General features: G+C 56.2%; 1 protein-coding gene across 1 annotated transcript; it reads left to right on the top strand.

Moving 5' to 3' along the window:
• Positions 1-20,552: 20,552 nt before the first annotated feature.
• CCDC197 (coiled-coil domain containing 197) lies at positions 20,553-26,065 on the top strand (the record flags this gene model as incomplete). Its single annotated transcript, XM_079769008.1, has 5 exons — positions 20,553-20,647; positions 22,162-22,244; positions 22,971-23,161; positions 24,580-24,690; positions 25,874-26,065. 5 exons carry the CDS (start codon positions 20,553-20,555, stop codon positions 26,063-26,065), a joined length of 672 nt encoding a protein of 223 aa, XP_079625134.1.
• Positions 26,066-26,295: the final 230 nt, after the last annotated feature.

Here is a 26,295-nt window from a genome sequence, read left to right as displayed (position 1 = left end):
AGCATTGGGCCAGCCCCGGGCAGAGGCACCCAGCAGAAGGGGCCCCTCCTCCAGGCGAGGAAAGAAGACCCCTGGTGTGCAAGGGAGCCAATGGCACCTCCTGTCGGTGTCAGGTAGCAAAGACCACACACAGCCACGTGCATCGAGCACCCGGGAGACCCAGGAGCGTGCATGAGGCGTTCCAGGCGCTTACACGCCCACAAGTGCATCCGATCTCAGGCCGCGAAGCGGGTGGGCTGAAATGTACACTCGGTCCATCCCTCTCCATGGCATTCCTCTCCATGGCAAACAATTTCCATTCCGCAGGCACATTCCCCTTGGAGGATACTGGATTTATGATTTCTCATGGACTTACTAGTAAATGATTTCTTATTAACTCAAACACAGGAGAATTCAGGATGCCTTGACACTCACATGGAATATTCCACCTGAAAGTAAATCTCCGTGAATACATGGTTCCCTGGCGTCAGGCCAAGGTTCTGGGGGTCTGACCTGGTGCTGAGGACAGGGTCTGTCCCAGGCTGTCTCCCGGCTACTCTGGCACCTGCTGAACTGTGTCTCTCTCCAGCGGGGACTGCCCCCCGCCCCCCCGGGGCCAGTGTCTGGGCTGCCCCTCAAGGTTAACTCAAGCTCAGCCCCTCTCAGATCCTGTGTCATGGTGGGGCAATGAGAGAAGGGCAGAGAGGGGCTGTTCGATTCCCTTTACTGTTTGGGGATGGTCCTCGGCAGTAAGGAGTTCTAGTGGGCTCCCTGGACTGCACGCCTGGGGTCCTGCCGCCTCTATGGGCTTCCCGCTGGGAACACAGGTCCCTCTGCTCCCTGTGGCAGGCGCCTCCCCAGGTGTGGTCTTCGGAGGTGGCCCTCTGCCTTGCCTCTCCCTCCCAGCCCAGACAACCCTCTTAACATGGAAAGAACTGGGGAAGCCCACCCTCCCAATCTTGTTGACTTGTGCCTGGACTCAGCTTTTGCGGATCAAGAACCCATATTGTGGGCGGGGAATCCCAGGGAACACGAAGCGCACTGGGGGTGGACAGCAGAGGTGGGGGCTGGTCAGGCACACCTGGACTCATAAGTGACAACACCGTCCTGCTGCATTCACAGCCTGCCCAGCAAGTACTATCATCGCCCCACTTCACAGATAAGGAAACTGAGGCTCAGAGAGGTTGGGGAGGATTCCAAGGTCCCACGATGCACAAGTGATGGTGACACAAAACCAGTGCTTTCTCGGCAACTCTATCTGCCACGTAACAGGAAGTCCAGATGTTGGGGCAGGACAGGGGGCCCCACAAGGGTACAAACACAAACTGGTGACTACGTGCTTTTCCCTGGCCCTTAACTCCGCCCAGCCGGGAGGTTTGGTGCTGCAGGCGCAGGCCCACGGAGCCCGAGGCAAGGACAGGCTGGCCCCTCGGTTGACGTCACAGGCTGCTCACCTCCACCGTGAACAGGTTGGGCGAAGCTGGCAGTCCCCAGCCCTGGCTGTATGTTAAAACACCCGCCTCTACCCAGAGATTCTGATTCCATTCATCCGGAGTCAAGGCCCGAACAACACTGACGATTTAAAACGTTTTATTGACGTGAAATCTACCCCCACCCACAGAAAAGTGCACACGTCTATGTGTACAGTTCAATCCGTTTTCACCAACTGAGCACACCCAGCATGTAAATCCAACAGAATATTACCAGCACCCCAGTGCCCCCCTTTAGCTCCTGCCCTCGTCTCAACCCCACCACCCAACACTTCCTGCCGGGGTGGTGGTTCTGAGCAACACAGGTTGTTCCGGACTTCATATGAATGGAATCGTGCCTGTGTCTCCTTTCATTCAGCAGTATATTGTGACATTCATGGGTACTGTTTCAAGTAGCTATGGAGTACTCCTTCTCATTGCTGCGTAGTATTCCACGTCATTTATTCTACTGTTGGTGGACTTTGGGGTAGTTCCCCGTTTGGGCAGTTGTGAACATTCAGGTCCATGTCTTCCGTTGGGTAAACACCTGAGATAGGCCTTGCTGGGGCACACGGCAGGTTTGCTCAACTTTAGTGACACTGCGGGCAATTTTCCAAAGCTGCCGCAAACTTCGTGCCCATCAACCACGTGGAAGAGTCCCAGGTGCTCCATGTCCCCACCAACACCTGGTGTTTTCCATCTTTTCTCCTGTTGTCCGTCTGGGGGCACATCAGTGGTCGCTCCATGCTTGTCCCAGATGACAAGTTACGCTGAGCACCTGGGAAGCCTGGGCCTCCAGGATCTCTGGGGCCTTTCCAGGGTCCCTAACTCTGTACAGGCCCCCAAGGTAGTCCTGTGGAACAGGCCTCTGGGGAGGGTTTTTATGGGGACAGAAAAGGATAAAGGAGGGATTGATGCAGAGGCAGAAACCAAACAACTGGTCGACCTGCTAGGGAGCAAGAAGAAGGATGTGACCCCCAAGGGGAAGCCCCCAGGATTCACACGTGGCCCCAGGAGGGCTCTGCTCCCCCAATCCTAACTGAGCCTTCCCCCACCCCTCCCTCTCTAGACCCCTTTACCTGTTACATATTTATTTGTCATGAGTTTTTCATCTGTGTCTCCCATCTGTGCACTGCGGTCTGTCAGTACCTACAACAGTGCCTGGCACATAGTAGGTGTTCATTAACTACCTGTTGGATGGATGTGTTCACCTTCAAGCCACACAGCTCCTGGGTCTGAATTGGGAGGGCTGTGGCCCTGTCTGCTTCCCTCCATGTTTAATTTCATATGAATTCCTACGAATTACAGTGTGGTGTGTGTGTGTATGTGTGTGTGTGTGTGTGTGTGTGTGTGTGTGTGTGTACGCGTGCTCGCGCTGTGAGGCAGTTCGCTGAGCCCCACACCTAGTAGGGCCCAGTAGGGGAGCCAGACTCTGCACATTTTCCTCATGACAGTGACACCTTTTCCAGTGAAAGGGGGTGGAGTGGGGTGGAGGGAGCTGGGATGTGGGTCAGTGCCAAGTGCCGGGACCGCTCTGACCCAGAAACGGATCACCTGCTGAAATGAGCGGGCCTGCAGCCTCGGCATCCTGGCCCCCATCCCTGGCTGCCTGTTGATATCAGTTTATTTTGGTCACAAGGGATGAAGGGGAACAGACAACATACTGATCCTCACGCTGGCAGTGTGGGGGAAGGACAGGCGGCGGACAGTGGGGGTGGGGAGGGCAGACAGAGGCCCCATCCCCCTTTCCTTTCTTTAAAATGGGCCCTGGACCCTTTAGGGTGTGGTCAACTGGCATCATCCTTCTTCTGGAACATTCAGAAACCACCCCGCTCACCCTCCCAGCTCAGGGGGCCAAGGCAAACTCCAGAGAGAGAAGGGTGTTTCCATACACAGAGTGAGGGGTAGCCTTCACCCCTCTGATGGGAGAGGGCAGGCCAGTCTCATGCCTTATGACACCCTAGGTGTGGGGTCACACCACTGGGCTGAGGGGTCACCACCAGGGCCCCTGGGGACTGGCCAAGCCTCCCTGACTCTGGCCTCATTCTCTTAACACCCACAAGCCTGGAAAGGGGGGGACAGTAGGTCTTATCAGGGTTTTCATCCACATTAGCAGATCCAAGGTGCAAATTCCATCGTGGGACCTTGGGCTCTTTGCAGCTGGCCGGGCCCTTCCTGGCTCATGACTGAAGAGACAAGAGCGGCCAGGGTGGAGCAGCAGGACAGAAGGACATGGCCGAGCCTCAGCCAACATCTCAGTCTCGTGCTCTAAATGCCACACCCCCTGGAGGGGATCTCCAACCATCCTTGACTGGTAGCACTGAGATATCCTGCCCCAGGCGCGGAGTGAGATCCTCGGGCTGCACTCGGGCCTACAGCCCCAGAGAAAGGAGCCGACTGCAGCAGAGCCCAGGGGCCCCAGCGCTGTCTGTCTGGGAGCCCGGAGTTTCTCCAACGGGTGTCTTGCCCCAGGAGGTGTCCTGGGCCTGGTGGGGACGTGCTGGGGGCATGCTTGGCCAGCCCTGTGCAGACGACATCTTCCCTGCGGGAGCTGCCACCCACATGCACTCACAGTTAGCACCACCTCGTCCTGCTCCCAGCACGGCACTGCTGTCAGACAACCCCAGTCCTGCCCTGCTTGCTTCGAACCTGGCCATAGTCCTGCACCCCTGAATCTCAGTTTCATTTTCTGAGATGGGGGAGTGACATCTCTCCCATGGCTGTTAAGGAGTTCATTGAGACCCCAGGACTCAAACAGTCCACACAGGGCCCAGCACTCGGGAGACATGCATCTGTAGGACCACTTCCTGCCCACCTGCCACCTGCAGGGGCCATAGAGCGGAGGCGGCACCTCCTGTGGGTCAGGCGGGCCAGGCGTCCAGTGGCCTGGGCTGATCCGACCTGGAGGCTGCTGGCCTGGGCTGATCCGACCTGGAGGCTGCTGGCCTGAGCTGATCTGACCTGGAGGCTGCTGGATTTGTGGGCTGGCAGGGTCACTTGGCCCCTCTGTGGCTTGATCTTACCGCGCCTGAGTCACCCTTAGGGACTCAGGAGCAAAGTTAAACCTTGAGTGGCCCACATGCCCGAGTTAGCTGCTGGAGCGGGCTTTGCATGAACATAGACATGGTGAGAGCAGAGTTGTGGAAAGGTCCTCTCTCACGCAAGAACCCCCTCCTTCCCGGGGATCAGCCACCGGCCATGGCGATACTGCACATCCTATCGGGAGCCCCTCGCCATCAGACAGAGCTGGGGGCAGTGGGAGGAGAAGGCAGAGGCCTTGGAAATGCAGTCCCTGGCCCAGCCACTCTGGAGACTGGGCACACAGAGAGCAAAGTCGCTGCTCCAGATACCCAGCTGTCACCCATTTGGCACCTGGGAGGCGGCTGCCAGCTGAAGGGCGTCTGGCTGCTCTCAGGCTTCAGCTTCCACCTCGGCCTTGCTCCTCGGGGAATCCAAAGCAGCCGGTGACGTGACATTGCAGAGGTGTCAGCCAGGCCTGGCACTCCGGGCAAGGCCCTGGCTTGCTCTGGTGGGGAGGGCCAAGGTCTGGATGTGGAGCAGTTCCGGGCATGGGGGGGATGGAGCAGGGTGGGAAGGAGTGGGCAGACGCCCTGGTTTACCAGCCCCCCTGGACCCAGGCTCCTGCACGGCCACCCTGTGAGGGAGACGTCCTCACCCTGGTGGAGGAGCCCAGGCCCGTGGGGACTTGCCTGAACGCAGTGGTGGCCACACCTCCACTCACCCAGAACCGGAGGGGCTGTCCCACAGACTGTCAGGACTGGAGGGTCCCCGGGTCACCTGCTCCAGCGGGCAGGGAAACGGAGCCGGGGAGCTTGGCAAGGCTTCGCAGAGCCACGACGTCCGGAAATCCCCTCGGTGTTTCTCCATAGCCCCCGCCCAGCTCACAGTGTGACCTAGTGGTTGATCACCGCCTCACGCCATAGACTCTAAATCCCAAGGTGCTGGGGCAGTTGGCAGGAACCCCACCGCAGCCCGGAAGGCAGGCTGGACTTCCTCATGGGCACGTTTAAGATGCCTGCTGCCCCTGGAGACTCCCAGAAATGCTTGGGGCTGGAGAGGTTGTGGTTTGCAATAGACCATAGCCCAGATGAACAGCTTGAGACTATAAGCACGGGCATTTGGGTGTCAATGTCATTGTGCCTCCCCCATTCCAATAGGATAAGCTGGGGTCACTCCCAGCACAGACTTGCTGATAAGGTGACTGCCCCCAGATGTCCCTCCAGAGCCCAGTGGCTAAGAGCCCAGACTGGAGTCATCTGCCAGCTCCACCACTTGATAGCTGTGTGACCTTAGACAACGTACTTAACCTCTCTGAGCCTTGAGGTGCAGGGGAGAAATGACAGTACCCATGTCTCATAGGAAGGTTGCAATAATTAATGTATATTATATAAATATATTAGAGTGAAGACTTATAAATGGTAGAAGTTGTTATTACCGTAAACATCCTGATGGAGATGAAGGGGCTGATGGCTGGTTGGAAACAATGATTCTTAACTGAAGACAATTTCCCCGGGAGACAGTTGACAATTCTTGGAGACGTGTTTTTTTATTGTTACATCTCACTTCTCTTTTTTTTTATTTTATAAATCTTTATTGTTCAGATTATTACAGTTGTTCCTCTTTGTTCCCCCCATAGCTCCCCTCCACCCGGCTCCCACCCCACCCTCTGTCCTTACCCACCCACCCCCCCACTGTCCTCATCCATAGGTGTACGATTTTTGTCCAGTCTCTTCCCGTACCCCCCACACCCTTTTCCCCCCAAGAATTGTCAGTCCACTCCCTTTCTATGCCCCTGATTCTATTATATTCACCAGTTTATTCTGTTCATCAGATTTTTTACTCACTTGATTTTTAGATTCACTTGATAGATATGTATTTGTTGTTCATAATTTTTATCTTTACCTTTTTCTTCTTCTTCCTCTTCTTAAAGAACACCTTTCAGCATTTCATATAATACTGGTTTGTCGGTGATGAACTCCTTTAGCTTTTTCTTATCTGTGAAGCTCTTTATCTGACCTTCAATTCTGAATGATAGCTTTGCTGGGTAGAGTAATCTTCGTTGTAGGTCCTTGCTATTCATCACTTTGAATATTTCTTGCCACTCCCTCTGGCCTGCATAGTTTCTGTTGAGAAATCAGCTGACAGTCATATGGGTACTCCCTTGTAGGTAACTGTTTTTCTCTTGCTGCATATATATATATATATATATATATATATATATATATACATTTAAATATATTTATTGATTATTTACAGAGAAGAAAGGAGAGGGATAGAGAGTTAGAAACATCGATGAGAGAGAAACATCGATCAGCTGCCTCCTGCACACCTCCCACTGGGGATGTGCCTGCAACCAAGGTACATGTCCTTGACCGGAATCAAACCTGGGACCTTTCAATCCTCAGGCCAACACTCTATCCACTGAGCCAAACCGGTTTCAGCTCTCTTGCTGCTTTTAATATTCTCTCTTTGTCTTTTGCTCTTGGCATTTTAATTATGATGTGTCTTGGTGTGGTCCTCTTTAGATTCCTTTTGTTTGGGGTTCTCTGCGCTTCCTGGACTTGTAAGTCTATTTCTTTCACCAGGTGGGGGAAGTTTTCTGTCATTATTTCTTCAAATAGGTTTTCAATATCTTGCTCTGTCTCTTCTGACACCCCCATAATTTGGATGTTGGTATGCTAAAGTTGTCCCAGAGGCTCCTTATACTATCTTCATATTTTTGGATTCTTTTTTCTTTTTGCTTTTGCGGTTGGGTGTTTTTTGCTTCTTCGTATTTCAAATCTTTGACTTGATTCTTGCGATCCTCTAGTCTGCTGTTGGATCTCTGTATATTATTCTTTATTTCAGTCAGTATATGCTTAATTTCTAGTTGGTCCTTTTTCATATCCTCTAGGGTCTCACTAAATTTATCGGTGGTTTCTAGAAAATTCTTTAAAAACCTTATAACCGTGGTTTTGAACTCTATTTCCAGTTGTTTGCTTTCCTCCATTTCTTTCATTTGTGACCTGTTTCTTTGTCTCCACATTTTGGCTGCTTCTCTGAGTTGATAGAGTGGCTTTGTGTGCTAGGTGTCCTATAGGGCCCAGTGGCTCAGCCTCCCCAATTACCTGAGGTGGACACTCTTGGTGCGCCCCTTTGTGGGCTGTGTGCACAGTCTTGTTGTAGTTAAGCCTTGATTGTTGTTGGTATCACTGGGAGGAATTGGCCTCCAGGCCAATTGGCTGTGAGGATCAGCTGTGTCTACGATGGGAGATCTTCTGTGCTGGAGACACCCTTATGAGGCAAGACTTGCTTCAGTGGGGCTTTGGTGCTCACTGAGTCTGCCCCCTGAGTGTGTCCCTTATGGATCTGAGGAGTTGTAATCTGGATGGTCCCACTCTGACCACTGGGTACACTGGCTCTTGGATCTCTAAGGAGGTGCTAATTTAGCCTCTGCCTGAGGCCACCCAGCATGAGCTACGGAGAGATCTGCAGATTCCTCTTCTTTGTTTGGGGTTTGGAGGTGCCCAGATGAGGCCCAGCTGTGAAGCATGCAAGCTGCTTTGGGGCCTTGGGCCTTCTTTTGGATGTTCTGGGTCTCTCTGACCCAGCTGCAGTTTGTTAGGTAATTTTAGATTGCAAAGGGCCAGGCCATTCATATGCAAAAGCCTCTGCACACAGCTTAGGTGGGGCAGGGTCTCAGGGAATTAATAGGGCGAAGCAAACAGCAATGGCTGACCGTCAGCCTTAAGAGGCCCCCGGGTCTCAGTGTCCCTTGGTAATCACTGCAAGCACCTCTGAAAGAAATCTGCCCTCGAGTTCCACCTGATGCCAGACAGTCCAGTTTCTCTCTGTATGAGTCTGGGTCCCCAGAGTCTCGCCCGGAACTGGAGTTCAGAGCAGTCAGGAGCTTGTGTCTCCCTCCCGATTGAGAAAGACAACCCCGTCCTCAGTTGCAAGCCCTTTCCACGCGCGCCTTCATACCTCTGCACTTTACTTCAGCACCTCCTCTGAGTCTCAGTGTGCTTTTCTCTTTCCTTTTAGTTGTAGAATTTCCACTCAGCCAGCCTTCCTGTGGTTCTGGATGATGTCCGTTTTGTCCTTTAGTTGTAGTTTTGAAGTGGTTGTGCGAGGCAGCAATTTTAGGTGTTTACCTATGTCGCCATCTTGGTTTCTCCCCTTGGAGACATTTTTTAATAGCCACAACTTAGGGTGGGGTAGTGCTCCTGGCATCTAGTAGGTAGAGGGTAGGGATGCTCCTAAATATCCTTCTGCCAGAAGCCAATTCCAGCATGTCATAATTGCAAGAGTTTCATCAAAAGGTTGATGGAACTTGGGGACTCAACAGGGCTGAGTCACATATGTTATTGCCTGCTGGGATGGCTAAAGGCATTTCCCCAAACCTGTAAAGGATGATTGCTTGCTGCCAGACAGCTCAGGGCATCTTAATCTACATGTTATTGCCTCCTGTTGGCCAAACACCTGAACAACCAAGGTAATTCCCCAATCTGACAATGGATTCTGTACGAAACCCTACCCTTTGATGTGTATATCTCCACCTTGCCTTAGGACAAATTGTGTTAATAAAAAGCAAAGGGTCCTGAGACAAGGAGAAGTTGGTTTCTTCAGCCAGGCTCCTCTGCCCCCCCCCCCCCACTCCCGCCCCAAATGCCTTTCAAAATTATGTTTTGTCTCTGGATTCTTATTTAATTTATGCACAGCCCCTTCTCCAGGTTTCCTGAACCCTTCTAGATGCCGGATCAAGACCCCCGGCGCTAAATGGCCCCCAACGCCCGGCACCTTTGATACATGAGACACCACCCCCCCAACATAGAATTAATGTCTAAATGTCCATGGAGAAAGCCCAGCTGGCAGGGTGGTATGTAGTGGGAGGAAGCCTGTGGGAGTAGAAGGAGGTCTGTGCTGAGCGGAGGAGGGAAGGGGAAAGGAGGGGGTGGAGGTGGGGAGGAGCTGAACTCTCCTTCCATCCCAGAGGGTGGCTGTGGATTTCAGGAATAGCTGTTATCCGGAGGGCCAGGTGTTAGGATTTCAAAGCCTTGTGACTATTACAGGGATGGCTCATTGAACAAGGCTGGTAAATCAGCCCTGAAGGTCACAGGCAGAGGGAAAAACAGCCATGATTTCAGCAAAGCGGAGGGAACAGCCTCGGTGGTCACCATGAAGGTTGGAATTTCTCCATTAAGCAGGAAAGGGGTGGTGGAGCCTGGCAGGTCTCAGCCCTGCTAGGGCCAAGCCCCTGCTGGAAGCTGGAGCATTCAGACGTATACACGCGTGCATGCACACACACACAGGCACATGCGCACCAGTGATGCTCAGATCACATGCACGCTGCACGCGCATAGCTTGCCTTCTTTAAGTCAGGAAAAGAGGGGATTATAATCTAACAGTTGGCAGGACAGTTGGCAAATAAATGAGCCATAAAATATTAAGTAACTGTTGAAATCTAAAAAGGTCTCCATTTCTTTTTGGTGTGTGTGCACATGTGGGGTGAGAGGCACCTGACACATTAACAAGAGCTTGGGCCTAGCCACCTGGATGCCTGCCTTGGCCCTTCTGGAAAGTTCTATGCAAATCCTTTCCCAAGAAAAGAAGGAAGGGGCTGCATTGTGGAGCTGTAAAGAATATAGGCCCCGCCAAGCTCGGAGTGCCTCGGAAGCCAGACTGAGCAGCAATACGTGGCTGCACCCACATATCTTCGTTCTCAGGGATTACAAACTCTAATTGCAAATCAACTGGAATTCAAATCAAACCTACGTAAACATTTTCAAAACCAGAAACTAAAAACGGGGTAATAATGATTTTGGAAGAGTGTCTGAGTCCTGGTGTTCAACCTCCCATCAGGTCATTTCCAAGGAACGGGCCGTTGGGCAGAATTCAGTTAACATACGTGTTTGCTGCTGACCTTGGTGCATGTGGACACTCTCTCACACATGCACACATGTGGCTTGTACGGCCGTGAGGCTGACCGTCTGGGAGCCCCTTGGGGATGCCTGGCACGAGGTGTCCCTGGGGCGAGGCAGGTGAGGGCGTGCGCTGTCTCACACCCTCCTGAGGGCCGAGGTGGCCACGTCTGCCTCACGGCTAAGGTGACGGAGGCGCAGAGACCGTAAGATGTGTTTCCAAGTTCCATCTGTGAATACAGGGCTTGGATTTTACATTTCTTTCTCTCTCGCTGCTCTTTCCTTTCCTTCCTTCCGCTATGACAGTGCGGTTTGGAGCTGATGCCGGTGAGCACCCACTTTTTCTGGTGCCATTGAAGCTCACCGGCATCAGCTCCAAACTGCACTGTCATAGCGCCTGGCCTGGCCTGCCAGGGCGTGTGACCCGGACACACACCGGGCCTGCCAGCAGCCAGGGCTGTGCCTGGGGGTGGTGCCCTGCAGCTCTGGGCACTGCCAGCCCCTGGGCTCCTGGGATAAGAGCTGACTTTTCTGGTTGATGCTGGCCTCTTTTATGGCCCTTCTTGGCTGGTCGGCTGGCCCCTCTGGGCCTATAATTAGCAGCAATGCCTGGCCCTGGCCCGGGGATCAGGTGTCTGTTGGTCTGCAGGTCCCAGAGCAGGACTGTTGGGGCCTGGAGATTATCTCCGGGCTGCGGTGCCCAGTGGTCTGGTTTCTGACCCAGGAAGTCTCTTGCCTGTCTGGCGAGGGTGTCTGGGTCCCCCTGGGAATCCTGTGTTTTTCTTTCTAATTCTGGTACGCCTTTGCAGGGCCCTCGGATGGTGCACTAATGTGTCTCCAGGTCCTGGGGCGCTTCCAGCCACCCCTGACTAGAGGACTCGGGGGGTTTGACGACACTAATGCGCCACACGGAGAGGGAGCAAGGCGCCGCTTCCTTCTCACGTCAGGGCAGCGGGCGCTTCCTGCGGACAGGAACACAGCCTGACAATGAGGTGCGATTGACTGAGACATCGCCCCAGTTGCCAGGCATCGGCCCCGAAAATGTCCCCTGGGCCCTGGTCAGTTTGGCTCAGTGGATAGAGCATCAGCCTGTGAACTGAAGGGTCCCGGGTTCGATTCCAGTCAAGGGCACATGTCCACATTGTGGGCTCAATCCCCAGTCGATTCCAGTCAAGGGCACATGTCCACATTGGGGGCTCAGTCCCCAGTAGGGGGCTTGCAGGAGGCAGCCAATCAATGATTCTCATCATTGATGTTTCTCTTTCTCCCTCTCCCTTTCTCTTGGAAATCAATAAACATATTTTTTTTAAAAAATAATAGTAATAATAATTTAAAAAATGCTCTCCAGGCTGTGGGCAGAGGTATCCCAGGTCCCTGCTCTCATGAAAAGGCCTGGCTATTGGCAATGATGTGGCAGGATTCTCAGCATCAACTTTGAGGTCTGGACAACCAGGACAAGGACATTTGGAGAGAGGGCTCAGGAGGGGCCTGGAGCCTCCTGCGAGCCGTGAACGGGGTTTGGAGTCAGATTGAATTCCTTTTCTGCCGCCTCCTCGCCATGGGACTCTGGGCCTCAGTTTCTTCATCCACAAAACAGGGACAGTCATTCCTCTAAGGTGGTCGGCAGTGAGATTAACGCAGGAGCTGCTGATGGACACAGACACCAAGTAACAGGGTCAGGACTGGCCTCTTGCCTCCTGAATGAGTAAGGCTTTGCTGCTGTGACAAATCTCAGAGCAGCAATGGCTCAAACACAGTCATTTCTCTCTCTCTCTTGGAAATGTACACACAGCCGGTCTTCTTCACTGGCCAATGGCTCTCCCCGCAGCGATGATTCAAGGCGATGATCATCTGCCATCTTATCATTGTGCGGCTTCACCATGTCCACCTGCATTGCGGTGGGAGAGGAAACAGCACGGACAGGGCACAAGGGGAAGTCCCATCGGCCAGGCTGGGGAGCGGTAGACGTTGGGCTTGTGTGACCTGACTCGCACGTGGTCACCTGGCCACTTCTGACTTCAGGCCGCAGAGGAACGCACCCAGCTCTGTCCTCGGGAAGCAGTGCCTCCTGCCCTGAAACAGCAGCACTCTGGAAGGTTCTGGAGGAGGCCCCCAGAGAAGGGAACTGCTGGGAGCCCCAAAGGAATGAGGCCCTGATTCTTGGTTTGGGTTCCTGGCCCAGGAGCAGGCGCTGCGACAAGGATTGGGGTGCCCACTGCGGACTGTGGGAGACCCCGCCATTCGTGGGCAGGGAGGCAGCAGAGGGAAGTCAGCTAACCAAGGGCATTTCTCAGGCAGCGGAAGCCTAAACCTCAGGGCCCTGGGAGCCAGGGTGGCACGGAGCCTCAGAGTCACCCCGTGAAAGGAGTGGGGAGCTGGGTATTACACCCTCATCTGGCGGTGGTGGAGGGCTGCTCCTGGGGGGTGTCATTCCCTGGCCCTGTGGTCTCTCCCGTGGCAAAGGGAGCTGGGCCGGACTAGCAGGTGCAGGCAGGTGGAAGCTGGAGGTGTGATCCGCGTGGTCAGGGTGGGGGACCTGAGCGGGCACTCACAGTGTCTGCTATGCGCGGTGAATGTGCAGGGACACCCAGTTCCCTCTCTCAATTGGTCCCCTGAAGGGGTAGTGTAGGGGTCAGCGCCCAGCCTACTGCCCTGAAGCGGGGTCACAGGGCCGGACACAGCGGCACGGCCAGAGGTGGGCACTGGCTCGGAGTCCGCGGGCCTGAGCTGGAGCCCGGGTCTAGAGCTTCTTGACGAGAGACCTTGAGCAAGAAAGCCACCTCCTCGCCCAGGCTCAGTCTCCTCTCTGCTCACTTAGCGACACTCCCCGGGTGCCCACTAAATCCATGGCCCTGCCCCGCACTGGGCCCTGGGGGCACAGCTGAGATACAGTCGCTGCCAGCCCTCCTGGGGTGCCCAGGAAGGGACACCTGGTGCCACGGCTGCTTTGTGGGAAAACAGGAGGGGCGGGTTCTGAAAATCAGAGAGGACTCCCCCCAACCCCCAGCCTCGGGAGGCAAGTTCCTTCGTAGCTACATTCACTGAGCATCTCACCAGGCCCTGTGCTGGTGCTGGAGGCTCTACCCTGGGGACCCCCGGGTTCTCGTCTGTGAAGTGGGTATGCTCACTGGCCCCGGAAGACCAAGATTGCCTAAAAGTGTGCGGGGCCTGGTGCCAAATGAAAATGCAAGCTCCTTGACAGAAACAGCAGAGCGTGGAAACAGGGGTGTCTGAGTGCAGGATTGGGGGGGGAGGGGGTGCCTGCTCCTCCATGAGATGCCACTGCAAACAGATTGGGTGAACTGCCACGTGCAGGGTCTACGTGAGAGGTGGTGGTTAGCCAAGGGCGGCGGCCGTCCAGATGGGCCCAGGGGTGAATGGCACCCACCGGGGAAGGCCGGGCCCCATGGAGAGGCACTCAGTCTTGACAGCTGTCACAGACCTTGGGAGTCAGACAGACTGTCCTCAGAAAGGGACAGCCAGTCCCCTGACCTAGGCCAAGGCCAGACACCCTGCTCCCAGGTCAGAGGGCTTGGCAGCCTCAGGCACAGACTGGAAGCACAGACTGTACTTACATGAGAATCGACTCATGATGACACCCAGTACAGGGCAAGCCGGTCAAGGTCACGGTACCAGCTGCCCAGTCCCATGCCTCCCCCCACCCATGGCAAATGCTGCTCAGTGTAGGGTGCTGCCATGTGGCCAGGAGCTACGACGGGTGCTCAGCCTGTGCAGCCGGGCCTGTGGCTGGCGCTCCAAGGAAGGCCTGGGGATTTCATCTGGATGCAAACATTCTCCTGGCTCTGGGCTACTCCTTGGCCTTGGGGCGGGTCTGTCAGCGGGAGGGACCTGAATCTCCGAAAAGACTAGATTTCTACTTGGGGCCAATCTGACGACTGCAGCCCCAGAGCAGAGCCGCGGGCCACTGGGCAGCCGTGCTTTGCTGTGGGGAAGCGAGAGGCTTACCGAGGCGGGAAAGTGAGCAAAGGGCCACGGGGCCTCTGAAGTTCCCGTGAGGGGACAGACCCTCCTCCCCCATTCACAGCTTTACATCAAATGGAACAAAGGCACAAGACAGACAAGCTGGGTCTGGAAACGATCGAGTGGCCTTGAACGTCTTTGCGATGCACTTGATCTGGACGCGGGAAGCGCAGGCACCGTTGTCTGAAACCGCTGGCCTTCAGATGAGACGTGGTGGGTTGTACCTACGTGAGCATCCCCCACGGCTGCCCGAGGAGGCGGTGAGACAGGCTCTTTCTTCTCCCCCGACTACTGAATATTCAGAGGCGCCCACGTACCCTTTCCTTTCCTCCGGCCCAATGATGGCCTTGAAGTGCACGTTGACCTTGCTCCTCATGCCAGCTGGGCCCCTAGACCCCCCGCGATCCAGCCCCCAATTCTTAGCTCGTCTCGTAAGGTGCTCCCTGCCCCAGCCCAGGTGCTCCAGGTCAGGAGTCCGGGGGGCGGGGGGAGGGGGGGGGGCTAGGCTGGCTGCTCTTCGCAGGGTCTCCTGAGGCTGAAGCCAAGACCCGCCTCTCACCCGGAGCCTCCGGGAGCCTGTTCAGGTTGTTGGCCGAGGTCAGTTCCTGCAGCCGCAGGACGGAGGTCCCGTTTTCTCGCTGACCATTGGCCGGAGACCATGCTCGGAGACCTCTGGGGTCTTTGCCTCATGAGCCTCCACCCCAGCCTCCCTCCACTGAAGCCCGCTCACACGCGAATCTCTCAGGCTTGTTCTGCTACCAGCCAGAGAAGATGCTTTGCCTCCAGGGGTCCTGGGAGTAGATCAGACCACGCGGGAGGTCTCCATGTCTCACAGTCCACGGATCGGAACCTTACTGACATCCGCAGAATCCCTTTTGCCATGAGAGGCGGCATCATCTCGGGTCTGATGCTACCCATAGGCACACAGGCCCGGCTGGAGGCCTTGGGGCCGGGCTAAGAATTGGTCCACCCCGACCCCCCTTCCTGGCTCGCAGGACACCACGCCCTGCTGGTTCTCTCCTTCCCTCACTGCTGCTGCTGCTGGTCCTTGGCTGCCTTCACCCCCCAACCGCCAGCATTTTTAAGAACATCAGGACTCCCTAAAACAACGATAATAAAGAGAGGGCTGGGTCCAGGCCACCCAGGGAGCTGGCAGCAGTCAGCCCAGCTGGGAACTCTCAGCCTCTGCTCGGGCAGCTAATGTCCCAGGGGTTGGGGGCCTTGCCCATCAAGCCCACTGGATGAAGTGGCCACCAGGGTCAGGTAATTCCCTGGAGACTTTGGAAAGTGCTGAGTGACCCTCTGAGCACTGGGGGTAAATGTGGGTTGGTGACCCAGACAGACTGGCCCTTTTTCCAGCTCGGCTAGAGAGTGTTCAGGACAGGGCGTGGCCTTGAGTAGAAACAACTGGGAACGGGAAAATGGCACAAAGGTTGGGCCCGGGAGTGGACCTGCACCAGGCAGAATAGGAATAATAGGAACTTTTTTGAGCACTTACCACGGTATGGACCAGGTGCTAAGTGTGTGTGTAAATATTAGCTAATTTAATCCCATGACTATTTATGAGGTAGGTACTATTGTTAACCCCATTTCACAGAGGAAGAAACTGAGGCTCAGCGAGTGAGGTTCAGGGACTCGCCCCAGGCCAGACAGCTCATGATGAGAGGAGCTGCTGAGGGAGGTCACCCGCCTTCAGTATCGCTGCCATGCTGAAATATGACTCTATCGATCTGGCATTAATAAGTAGGTATCCTAGCAAGAGACTCCATGAGGGGAAGCAGGACTGAAAGAGGAACACTACACAAGGAGACATATTTGGACTCAACATAAGGCAGATGTCCTAGCCGTCAGAGTGGCCCAGGGGTGAGCATGGCTATCTTGGGAGGGAATGAGCTGCCTGTCGCTGAGTAGAGGCAAACTCTCTTTTTCTGAGGCCCTAGTAATAATAGACACTGTACTGAGCACTTACATATGTCATCTTTAGCTCCTCACGGCTTGATCACCTGGCCACTATTGTCCCCAGCTTACAGATGAGGAAACTGAGGCTCAAAGAGATTGACTTATTGATGGTTATGCAGATGGTTACTGGGGGAGCCATGACTCAAACCCAAAGCTCTTCCTGTACCCATACATCTACCGAGCGCCTGCTGTGTGTCCAGCAGGGACGGGCTATTTAGTCCCAGTCCTCACCCTCGGGGAGATCACATCCCAGTAGGAGTGAGGCAATCTGGAGTAATGAGTGCCGACATAGAACTCAACCAGGACAGGTGAAGCCAAGAGTAAGCTGGAGTCAGGGAGATTCGGGGTGGTCAGGGAGGCCACTCCGAGGTGGTGGCATCTGAGCTGAGACCTGGAGGGCGAGAAAAACCACCTCTTAAATCTTTTGCAAGCAGGTTGTTAACTATTAGTAGTTTGAAATCAGCCACGGTGGGAGCATTTACACCATGGAAAATGGCATGCGCCACAAATCATGGCTCTGTGCTCTGGGCAGTAAGGTGGTTGATTATTTACCTGCATTGCCCTGGCTTTAGGCAGGGAAATGGGGAGATGGGGCTGCACTTTTTTTTTTTTAATCTATTTTATTGATTTTTTTTTTTTTTTACAGAGAGGAAGGGAGAGGGATAGAGAGTTAGAAATATCGATGAGAGAGAAACATTGATCAGCTGCCTCCTGCATACCTCCCACTAGGAATGTGCCCGCAACCAAGGTACATGCCCTTGACCGGAATCGAACCTGGGACCTCTCGGTCCGAAGGCCGATGCTCCATCCACTGAGCCAAACCGGTTACGGCTGGGCTGCCCTTTAAGGAGAACTCTGGCTGCTGGGTGGAGAATGGCCTGCAGGGGACAGAGCAGCTGGGCGAGCAGGAGGGAAGGGTGCTGTCCTGGTGCATGCAGGAGGGATGGGGCTTTGGACCAGCGTGGGCCAGTGGGTGGATGTGAGCGATTTTGGAAGCAGAACCAGTGGTCCTTGCTGGGACTCTCCCTGGTGCAGAGCAGGGATGAGGGGGTAGGAGCCAGGCTGGGGGTCTCACACAGCACCGCTTCCTGGGCCCTGGGACTTGGCTCCTCCTGCACCCAGGCTGGGAGGGCGGGGAAGGGACAGATCTCGGAGAGTCTACCCCATGGAGGGCTGAGGGGACCTAAGCATTGTCCGGTCTCAGCAAACTCCCAGCAGAATAAATAGGCCACGCTGTCTGCCCCGCATCCACTCAGCCCCCAGCCCCCAGGCGCCACACACTCCCCACCCTTCCCCGAAACCACCTTTGGCAGCAACCCCAGCAACAGAGCTCATGGGCTTCAGCCCCTCCCTCTGTCAAACCGCTCTCTCAGGAAAGGGTCCTTGCCAGCGGGTCACAGCCACGGTGCCCTTCTGGAGGGAGAGAGACGGGAGGGGCAGAGAACAAAACTAAGCTGACTGAGTGCCTGCTGCGTGTCAGGCTCTGTGCTGCTGGCTCACCTCAAAGAGTTACGATTATAGATGTTTCCCCTCCTGCCCTGCCCCTAGGATAAGGCCTGCAAAGCTTATTCACCCCCTTTGAGGCTGTCTTCTGCACACGCACACACGTTAATTTTTAAAACGAGGCGATGCTAAACGTTCCATGTGGATTATCTCATTTAATCCTGGGTGCGTTTACCTCCCCGTTGTGTTTTAGGAAACTGAGACTCAGAGTGGTCATGCACGTTCCCTAAGGTCACACAGCTGGCCGTCTTGCCTCACTCTGCATCCTCAGCATCACTTACCGCCGGGGACGGCTGGCCGTGTCCTCGTGGGGGCATGTGGGGCTGCAGGGCAGTGGGGGTTGGAATTCTGGGCCGCAGGCCTGATCTGGCCCATCCTTCTGCTGTGCCGTGAGACTCAAGCTCTGGGGTCAGATTCCAGCCCCAGGAGTCTTGTTAAGGCTTTAAAAGGGGTGTGTGTTGGCGGGGGGTGGGGGGGGGGGATTCTACTGCCATGTGATTGGGGCTCTGCCCTTGAAGCGGGCTCCCAGCTCCCAGGGTTCCCAGCTGTCTGGAACGGGTGGCCTTGCCTTAGGTCTCTCTCCCAAAGCCCAGGGGATAGAGCCAGGCTGGGAGGTCTGGGGCCTGGGCCCTCACCAGCAGTGTAACCTTGGCAGTTCCCGCCTCTCTCTCAGCCTTGGTCCTCTCTCTTCTCAAGTTCCTTTGAGCTCCAAGTAAGCCCCCAATTCTTCCCCAGGACAGGGAGGGTGGGTCTGCAGCTTGCTGGAGGAGGGATGGGGGAGGGGGAGGAGGAGAAGGGGGAGGCAAGGAGAAGAGGGGAGAGAACCAGAGCGTAAAGAGGGATCTGAGGCAGGTCGTTAGGGAGGGAGTGGGGTGTGGCTAAAGAACTTAAAGAACAGGTTCGGGAGGCTGTAGACCTGGGTTCAGATGCCAGCACAGGACGTGCGCAGGGCGCCTGTGCTCAGGACACCTCAGGCCAGAGGTAGAGTCCTTCCTGGTGAGCAAATCGTCCCACCATCCCTGCACCCCTGCCTGCGGTGGTGCTGGGTCAGGCGGTTTAGGGCCCTGAGCTGCTAGGAGCTGCCAGGCCCTGCCTCCTGCTGTCTCGCCCTGTAGGACCCGCACTGGATCTGTGTCCCGGTCCCGGCAACTCAGCCTCCCAGAGGGCTCTGGCGTTCCGACAGATGGGTTAACATCTCAGCTCAGTGCCCGGCCGCATGGCTCAGTGGTTGAGCATCAACCTATGAACCAGGAGGTCACGGTTCGATTCCTGGCCAGGGCACACGCCCAGGTTGTGGGCTCGATCGGCAGGAGGCAGCCGATCAATGATTCTCTCTCATCACTGATGTTTCTATCTCTCTCTCCCTCTCCCTTCCTCTCTGAAATCAATTTAAAAAAAAATTTTAACCTCTGTTTCCCAATAGTGAGGCCTTGGGCAAGTTACTAAACCTCGCGGGCCTCAATCTCCCCACCTGTGGAGTGACGGCTCTACCGGGTGGGTGTGTCGGATTAAGGTAAGCCCTGCAGGGAAGGTGCCCAGCGCTGTGCCGACAGAGGTTAGCCGCCGCCACCGCTGGCCGCCTGCCTCGTGTCCAGCCTGAGCGGGCGCACCCTCTGAAGCCAGTCTGACCAGGCCGCGCCCTCAGCAGAAACCCTTCCCTGCCCGTGCCTCCTGGCCTGGCTCCTCTGAGCCTCCATGTGCTGAGCTCAGCATCCCTCTGTCTCTCCTTCTCCAGCAGAGGGCTCGGGATTGCTCTGGGAAACCTGCAGCCCCCATTGTGACGGGGCAGATCCTGCAACAGGCAGGTCACAAGGACAGAAGGCGGCATTGTGACCTCACAGCCCGGCTGTGGCTTGTGCCCCTGGAGCGGTGAGTGAGCGAGGCCGCTTCCTCCTCCCGGTGCTCAGGTAGGCAGGTCTGATCTGGGGGCTGGGGACGCTGAGCAGGCAGCCCTCACCTCCTCTCCCATGCCCTCCCCTGCACGGGGCTGGGCCAGGAGACCCCAATGCATGGCGCCCTAGGGAGACTTTCTTCTCCTTTTGGTCATAACTGGGGGCCAGACTTAGGCGAGCGGCCCAGGAACTCTTTGCAAGGCGGGGTCGAAGCTCCCTGGCAACTAGACCACCTTCCCAGCCAACCATGAGCTTATTCAAAGCGTCTGTCTGGGTCTCCACTCGAACTCGGTCAGCTCTGTATATGCTCAGAGTTTGTGATGTGGGCTAAAAGCACGCCTGGGCGGAGGGATGGGCGGAGGGATGGGCGGAGGGATGGGTACGCCTCTCCCTCTGTGGGCAGCGGCTGAGCCAGCCCCGCTCTGACCCTGACCCTGACCGTCCTGGGTGCCGTGGAAACCAGCGCCTGCTGGGAGTCCGGGCATGCTGGTGCCCTCAGGACTTGGCGGTGATGGGGCCGTCCCAGGTCTGGGGTGGCAGGACCATAGGGGTGGCAAGGGCACGTTTGACCCTTCCAGAGCTGGGGTGTAGCTCAAAGACCCCAGATTTTGGATTTCATGAACCCCGAGTCCACATCCAGTCCTACTGTGTGTCCTTGAGCTGGTCCCCCGACCCCTCCGAGCCTGTTTCCCTTTCTGTGCAGTGGGAGTGTATCCCGGCCGCCAAGGACTGTCGGGAGCACCGGAAGACCAAAGCTGCTGCCCTGAGTGTGGCCGTCACCTCCTGCCTGGCCCCATGGCCCTCGTCCTCCAGAGCGGCCTGGCGTGGTGAGGGCAATGCCAGCGGCCATGGACACAGGCCAGGCGTGCGGCCGGAGCAGTGCTGGCGACAAGGACAGGTGCCTGCAGGTGCTGTTACAGGAACTCTGCCAGCTCCAGGCCAAGTACGCGTTTTCCCAGGCCCCGCGGGCCCCCAGCCTCATGCCCAGTGCCCCCTGCCGTGGGCTGAGTGGCTGGGACGGAGCTAAAATGCCAGGCCAGGAAATGGAGGAGGAGAGTGAGGCCTGGAAGTCGATGGGGAGGGGCAGCCGAGGCGAGGGGGGTGGAGGGTTTGGCTCCCGTCCTTTGACCTGAGACCCTGGGCGAGTCTCAGAGCCCTCTGCAGGCAGGGCCCCCCATCACGGAGGCAGGGCCCCCCATCACGGAGGCAGGGCTGTGGGTGCCATCCTGTGCACCTGTTGGCCCCGCCCCTCTGACATCAGCCTGCGAGGTTGCCGCCTGGCTCTGAGTGGAGACCCTGGGTCCTCGCCTCCCGGGGGGGCCCTTCAATTTCAGGCCGCCCACAAAGGCCCGGATTAGATGCAAATGGATGTGTCTGAGCAATGTTTAAGGAAGAAAGGTCTAACCCCGTGGTCGGCAAACTGCGGCTCGCGAGCCACATGTGGCTCTTTGGCCCCTTGAGTGTGGCTCTTCCACAAAATACCACGGCCTGGGCGAGTCTATTTTGAAGAAGTGGCGTTAGAAGAAGTTTAAGTTTAAAAAATTTGGCTCTCAAAAGAAATTTCAATCGTTGTCCTGTTGGTATTTGGCTCTGTGGACTAATGAGTTTGCCGACCACTGGGCTAACCCTTTCATCAGGTTCTACAAGGGCTTCCCGGCCCCAGAAGGTTTAGCAATGTGGCTCATAGGGCCCCGCGTGCTATTTGCAGGAAAAGACAAATTTTTCCTGCATTTTTCCAGGACTGTGCGGATGAGAAAATGGGGCCTGAGAGGCAGAGTGGCTTGCCATGGGTCACTCTACTGTCACTCAGAGCTACCCCCTGCCGGCTCAGCCAGCTGGCTGGGGCAGGCCTACTCTGTCCTCTGCCCTTGACTGCTGACCTTGACTAGGCGCCCAGAGTGGAGACTCATCTTGCTTAGGGGTCCCCTGAGAGTCAGACACAGCTGGACGGCTGCATGTGGCCCTCTCCCCTCTAGGGGATGCTGGGGTTCCTGACCTCAGACTGGGTGCTTATGATGTGCTAGGTCCCCAGGCGAGTCCCGGCCAGCCTGTGGGGGAGGGTCTCTCACGACCCCCATGGCGGATGGCCACAGAGAGGCAAAACACCTGCCAGGTCACCGGCTAATAGGGGCTTAAGCCACCCAGCACCTGCTCAGCCTCCCGGAGAGGCACCGTAGACCCCCAAGCCCCAATATCCCGGCTTCACTCTCCCCGGGGCCCTACCTCACCGCCTGGCCACAGGCATCTCTCTGACCTCTTTGTGGCTCGGTTAGCTCAGCAGTAAAATGGGGTGGAGAGACTGAAGTCAGTGGCCCACCGATGGGGGGGAGGAGTGGCCGGCCAGCACCGCTCTGAGCAGGGGACCCCAGAGGGTGGCCCTGCAAGGGGTCAGGAGCTGGGAGCCTCCCAACCACAGCCTCATGTCTGGCTCACACCGTCTCTGCAATGTCTCCACAGGCAGAGGAAGCTGAAGAGGGAGGTGGAGAAGTACAAGCTTTTTGAAGACTATCTGGTTAAGGTCCTTGAGAAAATCCCCAAGGGTATGTCTGTGGCTTCCTGTGTGTGGCCACTTCCTAGTCTCCACTCACTGAGCCTCGAGCTCATCTCGGGAGGGTGATCCATGCAGGCCGATGCCCGTCTTTGAGGAGGGCACAGGTGCTGAGCCAGCCCGCCCGAGGGCCCCAGGCCTGCCAGCACCAACCATGTGGCCTGTGGTAGGTTCTCAAGGTCTTGGTTTCTGAATCTGTACAATGGGAACAGCAACCGTTATGTGGATTAGATGAACACTTCTTTTATAAGCAAGGAGCACGGGGCCCGGCATTTAGCTAGCACCCAGTAACTGTGAGCTACTATTACAAGTATTTTGTTTGTCTTTGGTTTGTGTTTAGCTATTATCAACTAAAATGACACTGACAACTGAATGGGTTTTTGTATTTTGTTTTGTTTTATCCTGATTTATACCAAAATCCACTGTAACAGTGCTGAAAACTTGTTAGGAAAGGGAAGGGGAGACAAACACGTATTTATTTTTATTTTATTTTTTTATTTTTCAGAGAGGAAGGGAGAGGGAGGGAGAGAGAGAGAAACATCAGTGATGAGAGTCATTGATTGGCTGCCTCCTGCACGCCCCCTACTGGGGATTGAGCCCAGCTGGCGTTCTGGGGCAGCAGCGGAAGCCCCACCTACCTTATTAGCATCGCCCACGGAGGGGGCGGGTGAGGGCCAGCTCTCCTGCCCCCCATCCCACCGCAGCACTGTCTCCACAGGCTACAATGAAGGGCAGGAGACGGAGGAGGCCCAGGAGGAGGCCCTGGTGGAGGCCCTGGTGGAGCACTATGGGAAGCTCTTCGCCGTCAGCCAGGACATCCAGAAGCATCTGGAGGCCTTCTCCAAGATGAGCCAGGCCGTCCACCAGAGCCTGGAGTCCCTCGAGGAGAGCCATCGAGCTCTAATTCCGGTAACAGCTGCCTGCGGCCCGGCCCGTTCCCACTGGCCCAGAGAGCGGGGGTCCCAGGGCCCCCTTCCCTCCCCACCCCTGAAGCAGGGGTGGGCTGCTGAGAGGCCCTGGGTGGGGCTGTCACTCCAGAGACCTGCTCTGTATCCCTTTCTCTGCCCTTCTGCTGGCTGGCTGGCTTGGGGTGTCTCCTGAGGCTCGGCTTATGCTCACAAGGTGTCCTTTGTGGTAGAAAAGCCACGGGATCTGGATTCAGACAGCCTGGTGGGGTTCACATTCCAGCTCAGCTTTTCTAGATGCATGACCCTGGGCAAGTCTGTACCCACGCTGAGCCTCAGTTTCTTCATCTGTCAAATGGGGGGCCATGCAACTCGGCCACTAGGTTGTTGAAAGACACCGAACTCAAACCGTCTCAAAGGGAGTGGCCCCAAGAAGTCCTCTCTCTGTGTGTCCTTCTTGGTTAGTCTTGCAATAAAGAGGACTTTCACCAGGAAGGATGGGCATTCCGGGCAGAAGGAACTGCCCGCTCAAAGGCATGGCACGAGTCCTGTGCGTGCTGCAGCGGGGGCCTGGGGACAGAGAGGGGAAGGGGACACCAGCGGGAGGGGAAGGCTGGCAGGTTGATGGACTTCTTGCAAAGGACCATTGGTGATGTTTGCAGCGAGTCTTCCCCCTGGTGGCAGCACTGGAGACCTACACCATTTTGTACCTCTTTTCCTTTGGAGAACCAGGGCCCTTTAATGGGTGGCGGGCAGCACAATACGCATTTTACACGCTTTATCGCCTTCAAATCTCACCCCAGCACCTCCAGTAGGTGCTTCTATTCCAAGCGCTGAGCGAGGGCGAGTGAGTGAGAGGAGTGTGTACCTGCAGGGTTGGCTCCTATCTTTTTTAAAAATTGTAGTATTTTGTTCACCGTGAACTTTTTTGCATTAACTTTGCTTTTTTTGAAAAGCATTGCATTAACGTATGATTGATCTAATTGCTGAGGGTATTTTTAATCCCTCTTGAGGTTCAACACCTTAGTTGCGGCCATGCTGTCCTTCCCATCTTCGAGGTGAGGAAACTAAGGCTCAGAGAAGTGAGGACCCTGCGGGTGCCCCGTGTCTCCCAAACTCCATGGGGCCTGGAGCTGGGACTGTGCTCAGCACAGCGCGGTGGCCGCTCGCAGCCTTGCTCCCCACTGCCCTCCCAGCAGCCCCTTGAGGCCAGGAGGGCACAGACCGATGGCTCTGGGTCTGACGAGGAAAACGGGGTTCTGGGGGCTGAGCTGGGATCCTATCCCCAGGCGGCCTGGACATGCCCTGTGCTGGATCTCCTGGTGCTTCCAATGGCCCCGCCTCCCACCCCATCCTCACTCAGACCGCCCTGGGCAGTGAGCTTCTCGCTGCCCCGAAGTGACCCAGCCCTTCTCACCACAGACCCTCAAGATCCGGCTGTGCCAGCTGCAGAAGAGGTGTCACCGCGGGCAGGAGCAGCAGCGGCAGGCGGGACATGATGTCGCCTTCCAGAAAGACACGGGCAGCTATCATGTGAGTCCAGTCTGCTGGCCCAGGGGCGGGGGCGGGGGTGGAGGCTGCTGTCTCCTCCCCCTCAACACACACACACACACACACACACACACACACACACACACACAGACACCACTTACCCGCTTGCACTCCATGGTGACTGCTAGCTTTCGAAGGGCTTCTCCAAGGTGGGGCAGGGAAAACTGCAGCCACAGATAATTGGGACCCGGCTCTACCAAGAACCAGAGCTGGGATCCCCGGCCCAGGCCCAGGGCCCTGCATATGCTGGCTGCTTGATCAGTCCTTCTATCATGCTTATGATGGAGAATAATGACGTTTAAATGAGTGGTTGCTGTGCACTGTCTTGGATCGTTACCAGGGAGGGCTTAGCACAAGGCCTAACCCAGAATAGGCACTCCAAACTATTGCTCGGTTTCACCCATACCCATTTCACAGATGAGAAAAGTGATGCTCAGGAGAGCAGGTCATGGTCGAAGTTTGTGACCAGGGCCAGGATTTCTGAGCTTAGGCTCTCGAGCTGCTTCTTATTGGCCTTCGGAATGTGAACTAGTTACCCTCCTGACCCCCGCCCCCAGTCCTCGCCCATGAAAAATGCTCGGAACTGTGGCCTTCCGGCTTCAGGGGCTGCTGGGAGGGCGCAGGGATTGAGGCCTGGGGCACAGGGCTGCTCTGGGCACACTCCACCTGGGCAGGTGTGGTCATCGAATGTAGGACCTTCCCAGGCCCCGTAGGACCCTAATTTGGAAGACATGGAAGTTGGGGTCTATAGGCTGCTGACCTCCAACCCAGGAGCTTGGAGAGGGAGAAGGCTGGCCGCGGGTAAGAGAGCCCCTCCGGGTCTTTTTAAGGTGGGAAGCAAGGCGGCCGCAGCTGATCACCACCCTGGAGGCCTGAAGTCCAGGATGCAGGCGCTGCCCGGAGTGAGGAGCGCTGGGTGCCTCCAGGCCCCTGCCCAGCCCCTGCCCCAGGTGGGGACCACAGACATCTCCAGCCAGGAGGACCCTCAGACCCTGCAGGCGGGAGGGACCGAATAAAGCCCTTTGGGAGTGGGGCACAGACCAGGCTGAGAAGGTGGCTCCTGGCTCCTGACCTGAGGAGCTGGGGCCAGGGGGCCAGGGGGCCAGGGGATTCTGGTAGAGGGCTGAGCCACTGCCTCCGCCTCCTCTTCCCGCTCCTCTTGCAGAGCCAGCTGCTCAACTATATGCAAATGGCCATCGACAACATGGCCCAGCAGTGCTGCTCCTCTGCCCCTGCCGTGCCCAAGAGCATGGGCCTCTTCTCCAAGCTCGACCTGATTCAGGTGACATTCCCTGCTTCCCAGGCTGGCCCCAACCTCAGCCCATTCAGGGTGCATTCGTGGTTAGCCCCCCATTAGCCCCTCTCTACACGGCTGCATGGGCTCCTGGTGCCCATGAGGTCTCAGGGTCTCCATTAGTCTCTCAACAAGCTTGTGATGAGCACCTGTGGGGTGCAAGGTCGGAGGTGGGTGTCAATAACTCCTGCCCTGCCCGGCCTTTATGTGCAGCCCACCCTGGCACATCACACGCTTACACTCACACTCACACACACACACCATGTACACACGCATACAGACAGTCACAGGTG

Source organism: Cnephaeus nilssonii (genome assembly GCF_951640355.1).
Source record: "Cnephaeus nilssonii genome assembly, chromosome: 4".
Lineage (NCBI taxonomy): Eukaryota > Metazoa > Chordata > Mammalia > Chiroptera > Vespertilionidae > Cnephaeus > Cnephaeus nilssonii.
This window is presented reverse-complemented; position numbering and strand designations above follow the sequence as displayed.